Genomic DNA, 22,500 nt, shown 5'->3' with positions numbered 1-22,500 from the left:
CATTATAAATCCAAGAGTGGAAAGACAAAGATTCGCTTTATAATTTGTTTAGGTTGTCTTGTAGAAGTAAGTAAGTAGAAACTTTTAAAGCATGCAATGCAGCACTTTACCTAAAGGAGCTTGAGTATTTTGATCTAAATAAAACAAATGTGAAATAGACTAGTTAAGTCATTTGGTCTATCAAATAAACCTAAAGATGTGACAAGAGAACTACCTGGCTTACTGAAACAAATTTTGACTAAGTATTATTTTTCCTCTACTCATATGGAAGATCTTAAAAATAATTCATTAAAATGATTCAAGTTGAAATATTTATGGTAATTTCTTGAGAGCAAAACTTTTTTCATTATAATTTGAAAACTCATTTTATTTTTTATAATGAAAATGTATTTACCATATAAGTCAGCAGTGGTAAATTGAATGACTGGAAATAAAGCTAAAATAAAATAAATACCATGAATCATAAATAAATATGTCACATATGATATGAAAAGAAAGTGAGTGGAGTGAGCAAAAAAGAAATACACATAGAAGATAAATACATTGATATATTTTAAAAATTAAATGAATGCATTTGTATTTTAAAAGATTAACTTATCCTTGACTAGTAACCTGAAAAATAATGGACAATGACCTTAGTAGATAAAAATTTTAAGAGATTATTTTTACCAATTTATCTTTGTGTTATAGTTAATTTTCAAAGATAACTTTATAGAGTCCTTGAATAAAAACAAAGCAAAATAATCCACCAAAAATTTAGGTTTGATGACTTCTGTAAAAAAAATTAGGTTTGATGACTTCTGTAAAAAAAATTCCAAATAAAGAAAATCCTTTGTTACATGATTTTACATGTTAATTACTCTGGAAAGTTTTAAATTCTTTTTAAGTAGTACTTCTTTCTTGATAGTTTCTTGATACTGCCAATTTTTGCTATCTGGTCTGTTGGCTACCACTATTTCATTCACTTTTCTATTTTACAGTGTAGTCTCCCAGCAGAAAGAAAGTTATTAAAATCTTGACTTTCTCTAATTTCAGACTGAGAATTACTGTTTTAAATTTCCATTCTTTCCATGAATGTTTTTTGCCTTTGATTGTCACTTTTCCTTCTTTAGCCTAATTTTCAAATGGCAATAAACTTCACTTCTTAAATGCAGGGAGGTTATTCTCATCTTACTTTTCTTTGAATGATCAAATCATTTTTTTGCTCATTTTTTAAATTTTATGCCTCTATGCACAGTTATTATTCATGAAACATTTTCATCTCCTCTTTTTGTAGATGGTAGTATTTATAAAATAAAATGATCAAAATTGCTATCCATGTGCATAATTCATATCCATTTTATACAGTGTTTAGGTTTCTGTCCTAACTATTCTCTGTTAATGAGAATCATAGACGTTTTTTCTATAGCTCTGACAAATGCATTTCTTAGTGTATTCAGGTCCATAAATCTACAAATAGTATTAATCTGACCATTGGATTCATTAGAAATTAATGCTCATTTATTCTTTGGTGAACTCAACTATAGCACAGCGGTAGGGCATTTCCCTTGCATGCAGTCAACATGGCCGACCAGAGTTCGATTCCTCCGCCCCTCTCGGAGAGCCCGGCAAGCTACCGAGAGTATCTCGGCTGCACGGCAGAGCCTGGCAAGCTCCCCGTGACGTATTCGATATGCCAAACACAGTAACAACAAAGTCTCCAATGGAGACGTTACTGGGCCCGCTCGAGCAAATCGATGATCAACAGGAGGGCCTTTACTTTACTTATTAGTTTAATTTTAATTTTTGTACTATATATATATATATGCATCAAAATAATCAGATAGAATTAATTTTTTTTACTTTAAACACCATGTTTTAAGTGTTGTTCATGATACAGTTGTTCCAAGTATTTAATGTTCCAACACCAATTCACTACCAGAGTAACCTTTCCTCCATCATTGTCCCCATTTTACCAATCATCCTCCAGGCCAGTCCCTGTAGCAGGCACAATCCTATAATGTTTGTTACAATTATCCAAAAAAATCTTTAATAAACAAGAATTGAGAAAATTGTTACATCTCGCCAAGGGGTCAGTAAGTCCTAAACTGTTTGTTGCTAGTTGAGCCTTCTGTGTTATTGTTTTGTTTATTGAAATTAATTGGCTTCTATGTCACTTTTTTATTGAATTTGGTGTATTCCTACTGGGATCTGTAAAACTGGACCAATGAGTTTACATGGCAATGGCTGTGGGATGTGGGTGTGTTTCCTGGGCTTTCTGGAATTATGGAGTTGGGGAGGTAGGGGTGGGGGATGGGAGGGGGTTGGGAGTTTCTTCCTCCACACCAAGAACAACAGAGTTCTCAGCCTGAAAAACGATTGTATATGGAATTTTTGTTACTTGGTGTCTATAGAAAGTAAGTCATAAAAAAATGGAGCTGGGCCATTGACATGGTGGCAGCAATAGTGTTTGGATGTACCTGCTTGGACTTTAGCAGGGCAGGGACTCACCACTCTTCACCTCCGCCCCTCCCCCCACTGCCCTAGATTACTCAGCTGGGATACTGGTGTTCCCATGAATTTTAGCGGGTTGACTTGCTTCTCTTCCAAGATTTGGTTATAAATGTATAAATCTGGGTAAAAGAATGAATTTACATGGTGTTGGCTATGGGATGTGGTTGATAGGTTTTTCTTTTAGGTTAACCTTTTCTTTTGCAACATCAGATGACTACAGCTTTAAAGTTTTAGAAAATTCCTTTACACCCAAATAAATTATTTATGCACATACTAGATTTCTTCTCCAAAAAACCCTCCACCCCATGTCTAGCTTCACAGGAAGTTTCTGAAATGATCATTTATTCATTTGAAACGTGACATGAAATCTTAACTATAACATGAACAAAATGACTAAATATCTCTGGAGATCATGTTATAAGTATTCCATGATGATGCAGGATAAATATAGTTCAATTTCCTGTGGACATGTTGTTGAAGGCAGGTAGATACTCTATGTGTCTTAAAGGATACAAAGATTCAGCTCTGATGGCAGATTTTAGTTATTCTCTGGAAATGCATCAGTTGTATCATCTGATTTAAATGTGTCATCAGTTTGCCAGAGTCAAATTTTGCAATGAATTCTCAATGGCCCCAAGAACTCCCTACAGGTTAGTCAGAACATTTCCACTTCTCAAGGCATAGTTTCATTGCTAATTATAGGAGCCCAAGAAGGGTAAGTGTGGAGGTCAAACATGGGTGAAATCCAGGTGAACATGCCAAGCATGACGACAGCAACACCTATAATATTTACACCAATTCCAGCTTTAACCTTGAACAATAAAAAGAATAGATGTCAGTTAAAATAAATATCCAAAACCTAAAGGAGAACTAGAATATTGTTTCAAAATGCATGTATCAGATGTATATGCCTGCTAAACAATTAGTCTATGTTGTTGGATTAAAAAAAAAGTATTTCTATTAATATTAAACAGAGAATCTGTCCTTGGGCAAGGATTACTTAGTTGGAGTTTTTCAGAGGGGTTCCTCTGAGTAATATGCTGAAGTCATCCCAAAAGAGAAAAATCTACTTTAAAAAATGGCTTTTCATTTTAAGTCAAAAGTTGAGTTTTGTGGTTGTCTATTTTGATAGCCATGGTTCATGATATGACAAGTATAGTCTCCATTCTATTAACTTAATATTTTAGTAACTTTTCTTCAGTAGTTTTGTATTTAAATTTAATAATGCCACTTAGAGTTCTCATTATTCTCAGAGTTCCCTTTTTTTTCTTTTCTTTGCTTTTTGGGTCACACCTGGTGATGCACAAAGGTTACTCCTGGCTCTGCACTCAGGAATTAATCCTGGTGGTGCTCAGGGAACCATGTGGGATGCTGGGAATCGAACCCGGGTCAGCCAGTGCAAGGCAAACGCCCTACCCTCTGTGCTATCTCTCCAGCCTCTCAGAGTTCCCATTTTCATAGTGACTAAACCGTGATTCTGGTATCCATTAAAGCACTGTAGCACTGTACTCCCATTGTTCATTGATTTGTTCAAGCAGGCACCAATAACGTATCACAACAAATTGTGAGACCTGTTGTTACTGTTTTTAGCATATCAAATACATCACAGGTAGTTTGCCAGGCTTTGTGGTGCGTGCGAGATACTCTCGGTAGCTTGCAGGGCTCTCCGAGGGGGTGGAGGAATCAAACCCAGGTCGACCACGTGCAAGGCAAACGCCCTACCCGCTGTGCTATCTCTCCAGCCCATCCAGTAAAAAATCTCAAAATTTCATTCTTTCACTAAAATAGAGGTTGACAAATATTTGCTTGAGATGTGATTTAAAATAAAGTTTCATGAGACCACAGCCTTGCCTGTTTGCTTACATTTTGTTGTTGGCTGTCTTCATGGTACAATCACAGAGTTGAGTAGCTTGTGAGAAGGACTATATGGCTCTCAGAACCTCAAATATTCGCCAATAGCTATTTATAGAGCATGCTTATTGATCTCTTCATTTTTTGTAATAAGACAAAAAGAGGATGGCGTGGACTGGCACTGGAGTGATAGTATAGGAGGTGGAGTGTTTGCCTTGCACACAGCTGACCACACTTGATCCCAGAAATCCTAAGTGGTCCCCTGAGCCTGCCAGGAGTGATTCCTGAGTGGTAAGCCAGGAGCAAGTCCTGAGCACTTCTGGGTGTGTCCACCCTGAAAAAAGACAAAAAGGGATACCTTGTGATAACTGCTATAGTGCTTACCTTTTCTGTGCATTCAATTCACTTATTTATTCAATATCCTATGTTGGGAAGGATTGTATTTTGATTCATACAAAAAAAAACATTGCTTATCTTAATTAATTCATTCATTTATTTATTTTTGGTTTGGTGGCCATCCTTGATGGTACTCAAGACTTACTCCTGGCGTTGCATGCCTGTGGTACTCGGGGGAACAGATGGGTTGTGGGGAATCAAACCCTGGTTGGCTGCTTGCTAAGCAAATGCCCTCACTGTACATTATTGCTCAGGCCCCAAATGTCTAATCTTAGATCTTTTTCTTTTTTTAGCTAAATTTACGTTAAATAACTTCCTCATGAAGACATTTCCAACAATTCTTCTATTATAGGGAATAGGGACAGCAATGTGTGTAAAAAAAAATGTCTGGAACTTACTAAAACCATTTTCTTAGCAAGTTCACTGATTTTACTTTGGTTATATACTAGTTTGGTTATATAACTAGTTTGGTTATATACTAGTTAGGTTTGGTTTGGAAGTTGAAGATCAAGTTGAAGATCAAGAATGGGGAAAACTATATTTTCAAACAAGTTCTGAACTTTCAAATTTGACAAAAATAAGCATATTTTATCACATGAAATGTTCACTATCATTTCCTTGTACTTTCAAGTCAAGTGCCAATAGTAGAATAAAAGATGACTTTTCATCAGTTAGACTTAAGTTATCGGGCTGGAGTGATAGCACAGTATGTAGGAATGCCTTGCATGAGGCTGACCCTGGTTCGATTCTTCTACCCCTCTCAGAGAGCTTCCAAGAGTATCCCGCTCACATGACAATGCCTGGCAAGCTACTCATGGTGTATCTGATATGCCCAAAACAGTAACAAGTCTCACAATGGAGACATTACTGGTGCCCACTCAAGCAAATCGATGTACAATGGGAGGACAGTGACAGGGACTGTGACAGACTCAGGCCAATATATTATTTAAAACAAATTTCAATTGCAAGTAAATCCTGCAAGAAACCTACAGTACTGTTTTGATCACTGTATTTCATTTGCACATTTTTTTCTTTTTGCCTAAGTAAATTTAGATTTGCACCTGGAATATCTAAGTTCTATTCATTATGTTGAGCAAGTTCTAATTGTAACATTACCAATGCATTAAATAGCTTTGTATTTGTGACTTTAAATTCTAATGAAACGTTTGCCTTATGCCATCACTTAAAAACAATTCTCTGACTATTCATGTAATCACCATCAAGAGCAGAAATCAATTTACCTTTTTCTGGCAATTAGTTTGTAAAAGGAAATATAACCCAAGACATCACAAAAAAGTGAATATTGAACCTGGTAGCATTCTTTCAGACAACTTACCATGTCAATAACTTTTAGATGGCCATAAGAAAACACAATTGCATTGGGTGGATTTGACACTGGTAAAAGGAATGAAAATGAAGTACAGAGAGTAGAAGGTATTAAAATATACAGAGGATTCATTTGAATAGCTTCAGCCTGTTGGAAAAGATTTAAAAAAAGTCTAAGTAAAACTTTGATATAGTCACCACACCTCAAAATGAGTGAAATCACTAAATTAAACCTTTCGAGAAGTAGATTTAAATGTAAATCAGTAAAATTATAGACACATAAACTCTAACGTGAATATTTTTCAGAGATATCTTTTTGTTGTTGTATGTTATATAGTTATAGCTAATTGTTTACTATTCAGTTAAGTTAGAGAATAGTCATTTATTCCAGAAGCTAAATAAAAACAATTATTTTAAATTTAGTATTAGGTTCTATAGTATGTTTTATATGTATATAAATACACATATATGAATGGGTATATGTATGTCTGTGTAACACATATATAATATAGTCTACATGCAAATTTTAATATGCTACATATAATTTTGACCTTTTCACAATGATCTTATGACATGATCTTATCACATGATTACCATCAGTCCAAGTAACAGATGAAGAAACTGAGATTAAAGTAACATGTCCATAAACACAGCATGCAAGCAGTGGAATGCAGGGAGGATTTCACATTCTTCCCAGTTCTAAAGTTTCTCATCATACCATTAACTTTACTAGCACTGTGTATGTGTAATTAAAAAGTTGCTTAAATATATTCCTATAGAAAACTTATTAATATTTTAAAATCATCACAGAATTTTTTTAACTGTTCCATGTTGAGGAATAAAAATCAGGTGAAAGTGCTAGAGAGATAGTACAGTGGGTAGGGTGTTTGCCTTGTATACAGCTGACCCAGGTTCGATCCCCAGCATTCCATATGGTCCCCTGAGCAATGCCAGGAGTAATTCCTGAGTGCATATCCAGGAGTAATTCCTGCATGCAGATTCAGGAGTAACCCATGAGCACTTACAGGCATGACCTCCCTCCCAAATAAAAATCAGGAAAAACCTCAGAATGATGGTTTACTAATATAAACTCTTTATATTTCCATTCTGATTTGAACAAGAATATCAAAGTACGCCTGTTGAGCTTGTAGCAGAAAATTCCAGAAGGACAATCTTTCTTAATTTAAAGTGCTTTCCTCTCATCAGAGTCATTTGGCCCAGAATTTTTTTTACTTTAAGATGTTATAAATAACAACTTAAAGTTGTTACTTATAATGAATTACAAAGTGAGAAGGGAGAAGAATGAATCAGTGACAGACTTTTTCTTTGACTTCGCAAATGTGCTTTTTAGTAATCTATTTATTGGGGTTTATTGGGGGGGTGGGTTTTTTGGGGGGGAACACACCAGCAATGCTTCCTCCTGGCTCCTCGGTGGACTGAGAGGACCATATGAGAGACCTGGAAGGCTACCAAAATTATCCTGCCCACATGGCAGAGTCTGGCAAACTCCCCGTGGCGTATTCAATATGCCAAAAACCAGTAACAATGATGGGTCTCATTCCCCTGACCCTGAAAGAGCCTCAAATGTGGCACTTTCTAAAAACTCACAGCTAGGATGAAGGAGATGTTACTGGTGCCTGCTCGAGAAAATCGATGAACAACAGGATTACAGTGATACCCAGCAATTCTTCCTCCTGACTCCTCGGTGGACTGAGAGGACCATCTGGGGTGCCAGGGATCAAACCAGGCTTGGTCATGTGCAAGGCAAATGTCCTGCCCTTTACTGATCCTTTAGTTATCTCTTTATAATTCTTCTCTAGGCAGTAGAAAACCAAGATCAAAATGCTTAAGCTGCTGTCTAAAGTATAAACATAGATTTTTCATTTACCTATAGATCACAGATAGGAAGCACTTTTCAGAAATTCAAGAATAATCTGGAGTATCAAGCATCAAAGTCAGTAATGGAGATCTAAATACTAACATTGCTAACTATGAATCCCAAAGTTTTAAGATTGGAAAAGATCTAGGCTGTTCCTCTATTTATCTCTGAATGAAAGCTATGGGCAGAATAAAGGTAAGATGATCACTTAATATTATGCTGCTTAAGGTCAGGGAGATCACTCAGTGGTCAGAAACACATGCCTTACATGCACAAGGGCCGGAGTTTGAACTCCAATGCCACATATCTTACCCCCTTACAACTTTGACACTGGCTCCCCTCCTCATCCCCCACCCCCAGATCTCTATGAGTCCCTGGTATACACAAAGCAGCACCAGGATTGACCTGGGGACTTCCAATATTACTGGCTACAGCAATACATCATTCCTGGGCCTGAACATCAAATCATTCAACCTGGTTGACTAAATCTGACCAGGAGTAACTTCAGGGACCCCTGAGAACAGTTGGGAAGCCTATACTTCACCTCCACCCCACATACAAAAAATATTATACTTGCGCATGGAAGAAAAAGTTCTAGGATAGTAGAGGTAAGGGCCAGGAGGATCACTCCATGGCTTGGAAGCCAGCCTCACACGGTGGAGGAAAAGGCAGTTGGGATAGAGAAGGGACCACTAAGTAAATGATGCTTGTAGGGCTCGCACGAGATGGGAGATTCATGCTGCAAGTAAACTATGGACCAAATATGATGGCAGCTTAGTGCCTGTATTGCAGACCACAGCACCCAAAAGAAAAGAGAGAGAGACTGGAGCAATAGCACAGTGGGAAGGGCATTTTCCTTGAATGTAGCCGACCCAGATTCGATTCTCAGTATCCCATGAGGTCCCCCGAGCACCACCAGGAGTAATTCCTGAGTGCATGAGCCAGGAGTAACGCCTGTGCAATGCCAAGTGTGACCCAAAAGGCAAAAAAAAAAAGGGAAAGAGAGAGTAAAAGGGAATGTGCCTGCCACAGAGACGGGGGCAGGGATGGAGTAGGAATAGCGGGAGGGATCCTGAGAACATTGATGGTGGAGGGATAGGTACTCGATCATTGTATGACTGAAACATAATCACAAAAGTTTGTAAGTCTGTAATATATCTTGTGTTGATTCATTAAAAAATACATAAGTGATAAAAAGAAATTAAAAAATAAGTTCTAAATTGAAGTACTCCCTACCCAATAAAAACATTAATACAAATATATATATATCACTTATGAGAACACAATCTGAGAATGAGTCACTATTAAAGAAAATATAAATGGAATCAATGAGACTCACCAGTGGGGCTAGAATTGGGAGAAGAAGGGTAATTGTTGCAGGATTGCTGGCTACTTCTGTTAAAGATGTGACCAGCAAACAAGATATCAGGATTATTAGCCATCCTGGTAATGAACCTAGAGGAGATAATTGATTTGCCATCCATTTGGAGAGTCCCGATTCCTGAAAGAACACAGTTACAGTATTTGTTATTCATTAATAATTCATTTTTATCAAGAGTACTCAGATAGGAAAGGAAGAGATCAAGCTATCACTGTTTGTGGATGACATGATACTAAGAAAATCCTAAATATTCTACAAAAATGCTCCTAGAAACAATAGGTTTGCATAGTAAAGTGGCAGGCTAAAAAATCAATACCCAAAAGTCCATGGCTTTCCTATATATGAATAATGAAAGATAAGAAAGAGATATTAAAAAAACCAATCCCATGCACAATAGTGCCTCAGAAAATCAAGTACCTGGGAATCAGCTTAACTGAATAGGTGAAGGACATATACAAAGAAAATTAAAGAACACTACTTCAAGAAATAAGAGATGACACTAGGAAATGGAGACACATCCCCTGCTCATGGATAGGATTAAAATTATCAAAATGGCAATACGCCCTCAAAGCACTATATAGATTTAATGCAGTCTCTATAAGGATACCATGACATTCTTCAAAGAATTAGACAAAACACTTATGAAATTAATATGGAAAAATAAACTCCCACAAATAGCTAAAGCAATCCTAGGGAAAAAGAAGATAGGCGGCATCACCTTCCCCAACTCCAAATTGTACTACAAAGTATAGTAATTAAAACAGCATGGTATTGAAATAAAAACAGACTTACAGACCAATGGAATAGAGTTGAGTATTCTACTACAGATTCTCAAATATATGATCACTCAATCGTTGATAAAGGAGTAAGAAATGTGAAGAGGAACAAAAAAGCCCCTTCAACAAGTGGTGCTGGGAAAACTGGACAGCTACTTCCAAAAAAATGAACTCAGACCTCTATTTGATGCCAGGCACAAAAGTCAAATAAAATATATTAAAGACCTCAATACTAGACCTGAATCCATAAGGTACATGGGAAGAAATGTAGGCGGAACCCTCCATGACATCAAAGTAAAAGGCATCTTTAAGGATGAAACACCACTGACCAAGCAAGTGGAAACAAACAAACAAATGGGACTATATTAAACTAAGAAGCTTCTGCACCTCAAAAGAAATTGTGACCAAAATACAGAAACAGCCCATGGAACAGGAAAAAATATTTACCTAATACCCATAAGATATGGGGTTAATATCCAGGATATATAAGACACTGGTAGAAAAAACCTCCAACCCCATAAAAAATGGGGAGAGAAAATTAACAGAAACTTCCACAAAAATAAAAAGAAATACAAATGGTCAGAAGGCATATGAAAAAATGCTCCACATCACTAATCATCAGGAAGATGCAAATCAAAACAACAATGAGACTTTGTCTTACACCACATATACTGGCACACATCAAAAAGAACAAGGACAGAGGCCCAGCTCTGGGCAACAAAGCTGAACGGCTCCAATTCCAACAGGTACAGCCCGCCCCCAAGGGCCTGGGTCCCTCTCTGGGCACGCGCAGCTAGAAACAGCCCCGAGACAGCCGGTTTTCAACCCCTGAGCCGCGTGGGACGGGCACAGAGGCCCAGCTCTGGGCAACAAAGCTGAACGGCTCCAATTCCAACAGGTACAGCCCGCCCCCAAGGGCCTGGGTTCCTCTCTGGGCACGCGCAGCTAGAAACAGCCCCGAGACAGCCGGTTTTCAACCCCTGAGCCGCGTGGGACGGGCACAGAGGCCCAGCTCTGGGCAACAAAGCTGAACGGCTCCAATTCCAAACAGGAGACATTCCCAACTCCTCGCCCAGTGCCAGGGACTCTTTCCGGAGCCGCGGCCGCTAACGCGGCCGCGAAATATTTTCCCACTACATATGCCATAGGAACCATAAGCTAACTTCTTAGATGGAAACTTCTCTATTTTAGCTCAGCCACTAGAAATACAGTTGCCAATAACTCATAAGCCTATCTTAACTCACACTGCATATCAAGCAGAATAGTAACACTGAACGTGAAGGACTAAACCACACCTCTCACAATGGTAAAGCAACGCAAAAGCCCACCAAACATTCATATTGAAGAGTCTAGCCCAGATGACACCAACAGTACTGTAGTGTTAGACAACCTCTCTGACAAGGAATTCAGAAGGGAGCTACTTAGGATGCTTAGGGAATTAAAAGAAACAATGGAAACCAATGCCAATAGAAGACAAGAGGATCTGAAGGCAGAAATGAGGAAAATGCAATCAGAAATGTCAGACCTGAAAAATCTCGTAGGCGAATTGAAAAGCTCAGTGGAAGGCCTCAGCAGCAGAGTAACAGCGGCTGAGAACAGAATCAGTGAGCTCGAAGATGAAGTTCAGAGACTCTCCCGAAAAGAGCAGAAAATGGAAAAGAGACTCACAATTCGGGAACAGATGGCAAGAGAAGATCGTGATGAAGCCAAGAGGGGTAACATAAGAATTATTGGAGTCCCAGAGGGACAGGAAGAAAACCTCGATGAAGAAGAAACTGTCAAAGACATCATTGCTACAACATTTCCAGAGCTGAAGAAAACTTGTGACCACATTCAGGAGGCCCGAAGGGTACCAGCTAGAAGAAATCCGAATAAAAATACCCCAAGACACATTCTGATCAAAATGACCAAAACCTTAGACAGAGACAAAATTCTGAAAGCAGCAAGATCGAAGAAAGAAATCTCTTACAAAGGAGCCTCCTTAAAATTCACAGCTGATTTTTCTGATGAAACCCTCATGGCCCGAAAACAGTGGTGGGACATAGTAAAAAAACTCAATGAAATAAATGCCTCCCCCAAAATACTTTTCCCAGCAAGACTCTCATTCATAATAGAAGGAACAACACACAGTTTCACAGACAAACAACAGCTCAGGAACTTCATAGACTCAAAACCATGGTTACAAGAACAACTAAATGGGCTACTTTAAGGCAAGAAAGGCCCCTCAAATACACCCAATTTTAACATAACAATGGGACAAAATCCCATAACAATAATCTCTCTCAATGTCAATGGGCTAAACGCACCAATTAAAAGACATAGAGTGGCAGGATGGATTAGAAAATTGAACCCAACATTCTGCTGCCTGCAAGAAACGCATCTCAATAGTCAAAGCAAACACAGACTCAGAGTCAAAGGCTGGAAAACAATCCTACAGGCAAACAGCTCCCATAAAAAAGCTGGGGTAGCCATCCTTATATCAGACCACATTGATTTCAGAGTGAGGAAGGTCATAAGAGACAGTGAAGGCCATTACTTATTGATCAGAGGATCTGTACAACAGGAAGAACTTACAATAATAAATGTATATGCACCTAATGAGAGACCAGCAAAGTACTTAAAACAACTACTCATAGATTTGGAAAAAGACATCAATAGCAACACAATACTAGTGGGAGACTTCAACACTGCTTTGTCACCTCTTGATAGATCAACCAGACTCAAGCTTAGCAAGGACATACTTCATTTGAGGGAAACAATGGAAGAAAGGGACTTAGTAGATATATACAGGACACTTCATCCACAAAAAGCTGAATACACATTCTTCTCAAGCGTACATGGAACATTCTCCAAGATAGACCACATGCTGAGCCACAAAACATGCCTCCATAAAATTAAGAAGGTAGAGATTGTATCAACAATCTTCTCAGACCATAATGCGCTGAAATTAGAAGTAAATCACACACAAAAACAGAAAACTAAATCAAACACCTGGAAATTAAACAGTGCACTATTGAACAACGAGTGGATTAGACAGGAAATCAAAAAGGAAATCAAAAGATTCCTAGAAACGAATGAAAATGAGAACACGAGTTACCAAAACTTATGGGACACAGCAAAGGCTGTGTTAAGAGGAAAGTTTATAGCTCTACAAGCATTCCTCAGGAAGGAGGAGCGAGCACACATAAGTAACCTAACGTCACAGCTTAAGAGCTTGGAGAAGGTCCAAAAAAAGGAGCACAACCCGAACAGGAGAAAGGAAATAATAAAACTCAGAGCAGAGATTAACGAGATGGAAACCCAAAAAACAATCCGAAAGATCAATGAAACCAAGAGCTGGTTCTTTGAGAAAATTAACAAGATCGATAAGCCTCTAGCAAAACTCACAAAGAAAGGGAGAGAGAAAACCCTAATAAACCGAATCAGAAATGAAAAGGGGGTCATTACAACAGAAACCACAGAAATTCAGAGGATCCTCAGGGAGTACTTTGAGAAGCTTTATGCCACGGAACATCAAAACCTCGAGGAAATGGATAAATTCCTAGACTCCTACAGACTCCCAAGGCTGAACCAAGAAGACCTGGAATACCTGAACAGACCTATCACCATCAAGGAAATTGAAATGGTAATAAAAAGTCTCCCCAAGCACAAAAGTCCTGGCCCGGATGGATTCACTAGTGAATTCTTCCAAATCTTTAAAGAGGACTTACTCCCAATACTCTTTAAGCTTTTCCACGAAATTGAAATATCAAAAACACTTCCAAACAGTTTCTACGAAGCAAATATCACACTGATACCAAAAGCAGACAGAGATACCACAAAGAAAGAGAATTACAGGCCGATATCCCTGATGAACACAGATGCAAAGATCCTCAACAAACTACTAGCAAATAGAATCCAACTACTCATCAAAAAGATCATACACCATGACCAAGTAGGATTCATCCCAGGGATGCAAGGATGGTTCAACATTCGGAAATCAATCAACATAATCCACCATATCAACAAAAGAAAAGATAAAAAGCATATGATCATATCAATAGATGCAGAGAAAGCATTTGATAAGATCCAGCACCCCTTTATGATGAAAACCCTAGCCAAAATGGGTATAGAGGGGACCTTCCTCAACATAATTAAAGCCATCTACCACAAGCCTACAGCAAGCATCATCCTCAATGGGGAAAAACTGAGAGCCTTCCCTCTAAGATCAGGGACGAGACAGGGATGCCCACTCTCTCCACTGCTGTTCAATATAGTACTGGAAGTACTTGCAATAGCGATTAGGCAGGAAAAAGATATTAAGGGCATTCAGGTAGGAAAGGAAGAAATCAAGCTCTCACTATTCGCAGATGATATGATACTCTACTTAGAGAACCCAATAACTTCCACCAAAAAACTCTTAGAAACAATAGACTCGTATAGTAAAGTTGCAGGTTATAAAATCAATACCCAAAAGTCCATGGCTTTCCTATACGCAAACAGTGAGAGAGAAGAAAGCAACATGAAAAAAACAATCCCATTCACAATTGTGCCCCAGAAAATCAAGTACCTAGGAATCAGCTTAACTAAGGAAGTAAAGGACCTGTACAAAGAAAACTACAAAACGCTACTTCAGGAAATAAAAGAGGACATGAGGAAATGGAAAGATATCCCCTGCTCATGGGTCGGGAGACTTAACATTGTCAAAATGGCAATACTACCGAAAGCATTGTATAAATTCAATGCAATCCCTATAAGGATACCCATGACATTCTTCAAAGAAATGGAGCAAACACTCTTGAAATTTATATGGAACAATAAGCCCCCACGAATAGCTAAAGCAATTCTTGGGAAAAAGAAAATGGGAGGAATCAACCTCCCGAACTTCAAACTGTACTACAAAGCAGTAATAATTAAAACAGCATGGTACTGGAACAAAGGCAGAACTGCAGACCAATGGAACAGGGTTGAATACACTGACATCTCTCCTCAATCATATGCTCATCTAATCTTTGATAAAGGTGCAAGTAATGTGAAGTGGAGTAAGAAAAGCCTCTTTAATAAATTGTGTTGGCATCACTGGACGGCTACATGCAAAAAAATAGGCTCAGAACTCTGCCTAACACCATGTACAAAAGTAAGATCAAAATGGATTAAAGACCTCAACATCAGACCAGAAACCATAAGGTACATTGAAGATAAAGTTGGCAAAACCCTCCATGACATTGAAGCTAATGGTATCTTCAAAGATGCCACGCCACTGGCCGAGCAAGTGAAAACAGAGATAGATAAATGGGACTATCTTAAACTAAGAAGCTTCTGCACCTCCAAAGAAACAGTGACCAAAATACAAAGACAGTCTACAGAATGGGAAAGGATATTCACCGAATACACATCTGACAAGGGGTTGATATCCAGGATATACAAAATACTGGTTAAACTCCACAAGAAGAAAACATCCAACCCCATCCAAAAATGGGGCAATGAAATGAACAGAAACTTTCTCAAAGAAGAAATCCGAATGGCAAAAAAGCACATGAGAAAATGCTCTACATCATTAATCATCAGGGAGATGCAGATCAAAACCACAATGAGATACCATCTCACACCTCAGAGACTGGCCCACATTCAAAAGAACAAAAGCAACCGATGCTGGCGTGGATGTGGCGAGAAAGGGACACTCCTTCACTGTTGGTGGGAATGTCCACTGGTTCAGCCCTTCTGGAAAACAGTATGGACGATTCTCAAAAAATTAGAAATTGAGCTCCCATTTGACCCAGCAATACCACTCCTGGGAATATATCCCAGAGAGGCAAAAATGTATAGTCGAAGTGACATCTGCACTTGTTTGTTCATTGCAGCCCTCTTTACAATAGCCAGAAACTGGAAGAAACCTGAATGCCCAAGAACAGATGACTGGTTAAAGAAACTTTGGTACATCTACACAATGGAGTACTATGTAGCTCTTAGAAAAGATGAAGTCATGAAATTTACATACATGTGGTACAATATGGAAAGTATCATGCTAAGCGAAATGAGTCAGAAAGAGAGGGATAGACATAGAAAGATTGCATTCATCTGGGGGATATAAAGTAACAAAGTATGAGATTAATACCCAAGAATAGCTGAGATCAGCACCAGGAGGATTACTCCATAACTTAGAGGCCAGCCGGGTATCCTAGAGGAAAGGGCTATTCAGATAGAGAAGGGAGCACCAAATAAAGGATGTTTGGAGGATCCTCCCAGGAGGGGAGATGCATGTCGAAAGTAGACTATGGACTGAACATGTTTGCCACTCAATGCCTCTTTTGCAGACCACAACACCCAAAAGGAGAGAGAGAACACAGGGGATTGCCCTGCCACAGAGACGGGGGGATGGGGGGCTGGGGGTGGGAGGGATATTATCCATGGTGGTGGAAAATGGGCACTGGTGGAGGGATGGGTATCTGATCATTGTATAATTGAAACCAAAGCACAAAAAATTGTAAATCTACAACTTTAAAAAAAAATAAAATAAAATAAAGGGGGAAAAAAAAAAAAAGAACAAGAACAACCAGTGCTGGTGTGGATGTGGGGAGAAAGGGACTCTCTTTCATTTTTGGTGGGAATGCCAACTGGTCCAGCCTTTCTGGAAAACAATATAGGCATTCCTTAAAAAACTGGAAATTGAGCTTCATATGACCCAGCAATACCACTTCTGGGAATACATCCCGGGGGGGGCGGGGGGGAAGGCACAGTTTATACAGTGCTGCAATATGCAGCACTGTTCATAATAGCCAGAATCTAGAAACAACCCAAATACCCGAGAAAAGACAACTGGCTAAAGAAATTTTGGTACATCTACACAATGGAATACTATACAGCTGTTAGGAAAGATGAAGTTATGAAATTTGCTTAAAAGTGGATGGACATGGAGAGTATTTTGCTAAACGAAATGAATCAGAAATAGAGAAACAGACATAGGATGACTGTACTCATTTGTGGAATATAAAATAACAGAATATGAGACTAACACTGAAGAACAGTAAAGACAAGCACCAGGAAGATTGTCCCATGATTGGAAGTCTGCCTTTATGAGCTGGGGAAGAAGGCAGCTGGGATAAAGAAGGGATCACTAAGCCAATGATGGCTGGAGGTATCGCTCAGGATGGGAGATATGTGCTGAAAGTAGATAAAGGAGCAAACATGATGGCCTCTCAGTATCTGTATTGCAAACCATAATGCCTCAAAGTAGAGAGAGAATAAGAAGGAAATTGTCTGCCATAGAGGCAGGGGGTGGGGTGGGGTGGGGGTAGCAGGAGGGATACTAGGGACATTGGTGGTGGAAAATGTACACTGGTGGAGGGATGGGTGTTCCATCATTGTATGACTGAAACTCAATTATGAAAGCTTTGTAACTGTATCTCATGGTGATTCAATAAAAAATCATAATAATTCATTTTAAGCAGACACAATTTAAATATATTAAAAGCCTGATTTCCTCTGAGAACTGTTTCTTACATGCAACTTTAATCTTATATTTTTATGTGGCTAGATAGAACTAGGTGACATGGAAAAATTTATCTGCCTTTTAACATTGATGACATGTTTTAGGTAAATAATTGTCTTTCTTTATTTTTATTTAAATTAATTTTTTTTACTTAATGCATAAGGATATTTCAACAAATCCTCTAGCTCCTGTGTCCCCAGAGACTGTGACTTTGAATAGTTGTTTCAATACTAATTAAGTAGGTAGACCTATGTTTAGGTGTTTATAGCTATTTTTCAAGATTGTATTTTTTTCTAACTTTTAAATTTATTTGTTAGTTTTTTCTGTCATGCTGAGTAATGCTCCAGGACTATTCCTGGTACATTTCTCAGGACCATCCACATGGTACCAGGAACTAACTCAGGCCTGCCTGCGTGCAAAGCATGCTGCTAGCCCTTTGGGCTAAATCGCTGATTCCAAAATTTGTGCTGCTGAGCTTTTTCTATTTGTTTAGTTTCGAGTTCAGTGTTGTGGTTACTCCCAGCTTGTTGCTGGTGGGATTTCTCCTGGCAGTGCTCAGGGAACTTCAGTGCCAGGGATCAAACTGGGCCTCTGGCATGTGAAGCGTGTAGTGAAGCCCTTAAAAGTATTTCTGCAGCTTCCTAATTTTCAAATTTAAATAATATTTCCACAAGGACACAAATGGGTTTCAATCATTATTATATCACTTCCTTTTTTAAACATGAATAGATAGTTCAGGATCACCAGACAGCTGGAAAAGCCTATGCTATAATAGACAGTCGCGAAAATAAATCAAAAGGACTTTACAGTAGGTAACTAAGTGCAGCAGCCAGGGTATTTTGTGCTATTTTTATAACAGAGTAAATCTAAATTTTCTACCCTAGAGGAGAGAGAGCTGCTGGCTGTCTAGTCTAGATTCGAGAGAGTTTCTGGAAAGCTCATAGCTTCTTATATATTTTTTAAAGCCATTCTCCATTTTTAGACGTGGCTTTTCTCCAAGTTTCAGTTATTCTTTAGCTTCCATTTTCTAAACTCTCTCAGGATAACCATGGATGAATCCACTTGTTTCTTGCTGGATCTTCCCTTGGCCGGCTCCTAGATTTCCTGTTTCAAAGTCAGCCACTCCTCAAATAGCTCATTTCAATCTTCTAATCTTCATGTACGTTATTGCTCCTATAAAGATAAAGATTATCTTTATGGGTAGACACTGTCTTGTTCTATTACTACAATTTTAATGAGGACCTAAAGAAGAAAAATGCTGAGTTCTCCAGAGTTAGCCTAAGGAAAAACCTAGAAGAAGGTTTAGGAAAGGACAAGGAGGAATGTTATTTCTTAAAAAATAAATAAATAAATAAATAAAAGTAATGCCCAGGATAAGAGACTTCAATCATAATCAAAGAAACAAAACTAAGAGACATTTAAGATAGAGGGAAAGGCAGGGAAATGGATGCTTTAGTGTCTCACTGTTTCACGGTCCCCATGTGGAAGGGTCTGCTAGTTTGAATATTTGTCAAGCTAATTACATTTTGGCACAAAATTTAAATGAAATTGTGTACTGTGTCGGGAGATAGCTTAAGCAGGAGAGCACATGCCTCACATGTCCTGTGTACCCCAGATATCGGACTGATCTCCCCCGAATACTGATAGCCCGACATTGATGCCCTCTGGGCACTGGACCACCAGGCCCACTCACCCAGAATTCACTGGGAAAAAGAAGAGAGGCTACAAAGTCTTCATTCATTTAACATTGACTTTTAAATTTGTCTATAATGTAAGGCTACAATTTTATAATTCTTGAGAATTAAAATTTCCATGCTGTACCTACCACCAATTACCAATGTCTTCTTATCACTTACAATTGGTGGGACAAGTTCAAAGAAACAAATTTTCTTCAGATTTTCATGAAATCCTGTTTCTATGGACATCTTTGTCTACAACCAGGTTTTTAGAAATCATGGATTCAATCTGACCACACAGAGCCAGGGCTGTCCAGGGTTATACCTAAAGAAAACTGATTCCATAACCTAAGATTTTTATACCAATCTAGTTCTCCCTTCATGGTTTCCTCAATTCTTCAAGCATAAGCCTGTATTGTATGAGAGTACTTTCATAAATTCTTAATTCTTTAGATGCAGTTATTCTAGAGTATGGTTAATACTTTTAAAATCATTTTTAGTGTCTTGGGTCAAATCTGGACTGATATTCTGGGAATAACAAATGAATAAAGTTCACATCAATGCCAAGACTTCTAATTCTGATTTTCTCATATTTCAAGTTAGCAGAAGTAAAAATAGAAGTTACTTATTCTGTGGAACCAGTGCTCACTGCTAGTGAGTCAGCAGAAAAGTGTGTTTTTCCTTTTGCTTCTATTTCTATCAGTTATATCTGAGCAGTCTATAAGACAAGCCAAATCCAGATCTGAAACTATTTTGTTAGTGGCACTCAGAATACATACTATTTCAAAGCCTTTCATCTAATCTTTCACCGATATTCTATTGCTAAAAGCTCATTATCCAAAACCTATCAAGAAAATTGACCATAAAATCAGAAGCAGTCTCCCAAAGGTTATCAGGAAGAGAACAAAACAGGTATTTGTCTTAAGAAATACAAAAATTTAACCTCCCAGAATTTAGAAGCTAGTTACCACACTTCTATTTCCATACTTTTTATAAAATTTGTAACTAAATATTGAAATGTTGGTGTTTTGCAGAAGTCTATGAAATTCATAAGAGAGAGATTTTAAATTAGACTAAGGAAAGGGGATTTTTATAGATTTTGGAAAAGATTCTTTTCTTACAGTCAGCCTACACAGATCAGGGAATTTTGAAGAACAAGTACACCCCCAGCCTCTACTCAGTATACAACATATATTAAGTATCTAGATAGACAGGCCCAAGATATATCCAGTTTATTCTTGGTGGTGATTTTACTTCTTCCGCCAATTAGACACACTCTCAGGTGAATTTTTTTCTTAACTTCATTCAATGAATATGTATTAAATTCCTTTAGAACCACTGGTATTTTACATTCCCTTTCTGTGACTTCATTAGGACCACAATATACTGTAGAAATGTTTGAGTTACCCAACTTTTCATGAAAAAGGGAAGGATAAAGCCCTCTTTTGCCAAAAAAAAAAAAAAAAAACAAAGAAAGGTTTAGCTGGAAGTAACTACATTTTTGCATATTTTTCTCATACTAATTGTTTTCTATTTTCATAGATTAAAGTATGTATTATACCCATGGAATAAAAACTCTAATCATTGTCTTATTTCTTTTGATATGCTGGAATATCCTGTAATTTATATTTTATGCTTGCAAGATGGCAAAAGTTTTGAACTCTGAACTCCTCTAAACTGTGGTATACGTTCTTCATCAATGCTTTGGGTTATCTTTTGGGCCACAGCCACTGGTGATCAGGGCTTACCCCCAGCTCTGCACTCACGAATCACTCCTGGTAAGCTCAGGGGACCAAATGGAGTGTCAGGAATTGAATTCGGTCAGCCATGTGCAAGGTACACACCCTACCACTGTGCTATCACTCTGCGGCCCCCCCACCCCTCGCTTCATGGCTTTTGAAATCTGCATCACTAACATAGTACGTAAAGTTGAATGTGCCAAAATCTTGAATGTCTCTGTGTCTTTCTTTTGAAAAGCTTAGCTGATTGTTAAATTTGTTAGATGCCCAGTATTACCTCACAGCCATCTGCCAAGGCAAATCCTCCACCAACAAGAATTGCTATGTCCCAGGGCATGAATGACTGGAATTCTTTCCAAGTAATCAATGGAGAATAATCAAAAACAACTAGAAAATAAAAGTCTTACAGTTACATATTACTTAAAATATAACAATTTGACGCTTTTTTCATTATTCCAAGTAGCTATATAGTTCTATATTTTTTATATAGGGGACTTGATCTGAACTTTGAGTAGTTTCCATCTTATTCAAATGAACATTCTATTATAAAGGAAAATTGTTATAATTTTGGGACTTCTTTATATTGTATTAATATTTAATTTTAGGTGAATTTTATAATTATCATATATATGCTATTATTCATTTATTAATTTCATTGAAATATTTATTTATGTTTACCAGCATATTGAACTATGTATTTTTACTATAAAAAGTCTTAATAATCTATGAGCTCTAGCACATTAGTGTGGATTTGTAATTATTATTAATTAATATCATCCCTTTTTATAATAAAGGCAAATGATAGCTTCAACTAAACTTCTTATCAAAATAATTTAAAGTTTGGATTTTAAAATTTAAATACAACTCATAAGACCCATATAATGTTTATGTATAATAAATACATATATTTATAATATATATTGATAACTTTGGGCTGGAGTGATAACACAGCAGGTAGAGCGTTTGCTTTACACACGGCCAACCTGGCTGACCCACGTTTGATTCCTCTGCCCCTCTCAGAGAGCCCAGCAAGCTACCGAGAGTATCTCGCCCACAGGGTAAAGCCTGGCAAGCTACCCATGACGTATTATATACGCCAAGCACAGTAACATCAAGTCTCACAATGGAGACGTTACTGGGCCTGCTAGAGCAAATCGATGAACAATGGGTGGACAGTGCTACAATGGACAATGCTATTGATAGCTATAAATTTATTCTAATATTTAGTGTCTGAGTTATCAAGGTTAAAATACCCTAGAAATTTATCAATAAATCTCTAAAAATTTATTATTACTAGCTGTAGGGCTGATTATAAATTTATGAAGGCCACATGGTGCTGGAGATCCACCCAGGAATTCCTCCAAGCTCAAATCAAGCCTGCTCTCACTGTTGACTAAATCTGACAATTTCTTTTATGAATTAAGTTTGCATATACTGGTAAAATGCTAATATATCTGAAATGTGACACATACAACATTTTCATAAGTCTACCAGGGAGAAATAGAGTTGAACAAT

At 37.8% G+C, this 22,500-nt stretch overlaps 1 protein-coding gene across 1 annotated transcript in view; it reads right to left on the bottom strand.

Annotated features, from left to right (window-relative positions):
- Positions 1-3,166: 3,166 nt before the first annotated feature.
- SLC13A1 (solute carrier family 13 member 1) overlaps positions 3,167-22,500 on the bottom strand; it is a 91,112-nt gene continuing 71,778 nt past the window's right edge. Inside the window, exons 12-15 of the mRNA XM_056118568.1 lie at positions 21,263-21,372; positions 9,285-9,446; positions 6,077-6,214; positions 3,167-3,304 (exon numbers count right to left, since the gene is read on the bottom strand). Of these exons, the coding sequence (XP_055974543.1) occupies positions 3,167-3,304; positions 6,077-6,214; positions 9,285-9,446; positions 21,263-21,372 (548 nt within the window). The remainder of the gene's footprint in view (positions 3,305-6,076; positions 6,215-9,284; positions 9,447-21,262; positions 21,373-22,500) is intronic.

Source organism: Sorex fumeus, unplaced genomic scaffold (assembly GCF_029834395.1).
Source record: "Sorex fumeus unplaced genomic scaffold, SorFum_2.1 ptg000037l, whole genome shotgun sequence".
Lineage (NCBI taxonomy): Eukaryota > Metazoa > Chordata > Mammalia > Eulipotyphla > Soricidae > Sorex > Sorex fumeus.
This window is presented reverse-complemented; position numbering and strand designations above follow the sequence as displayed.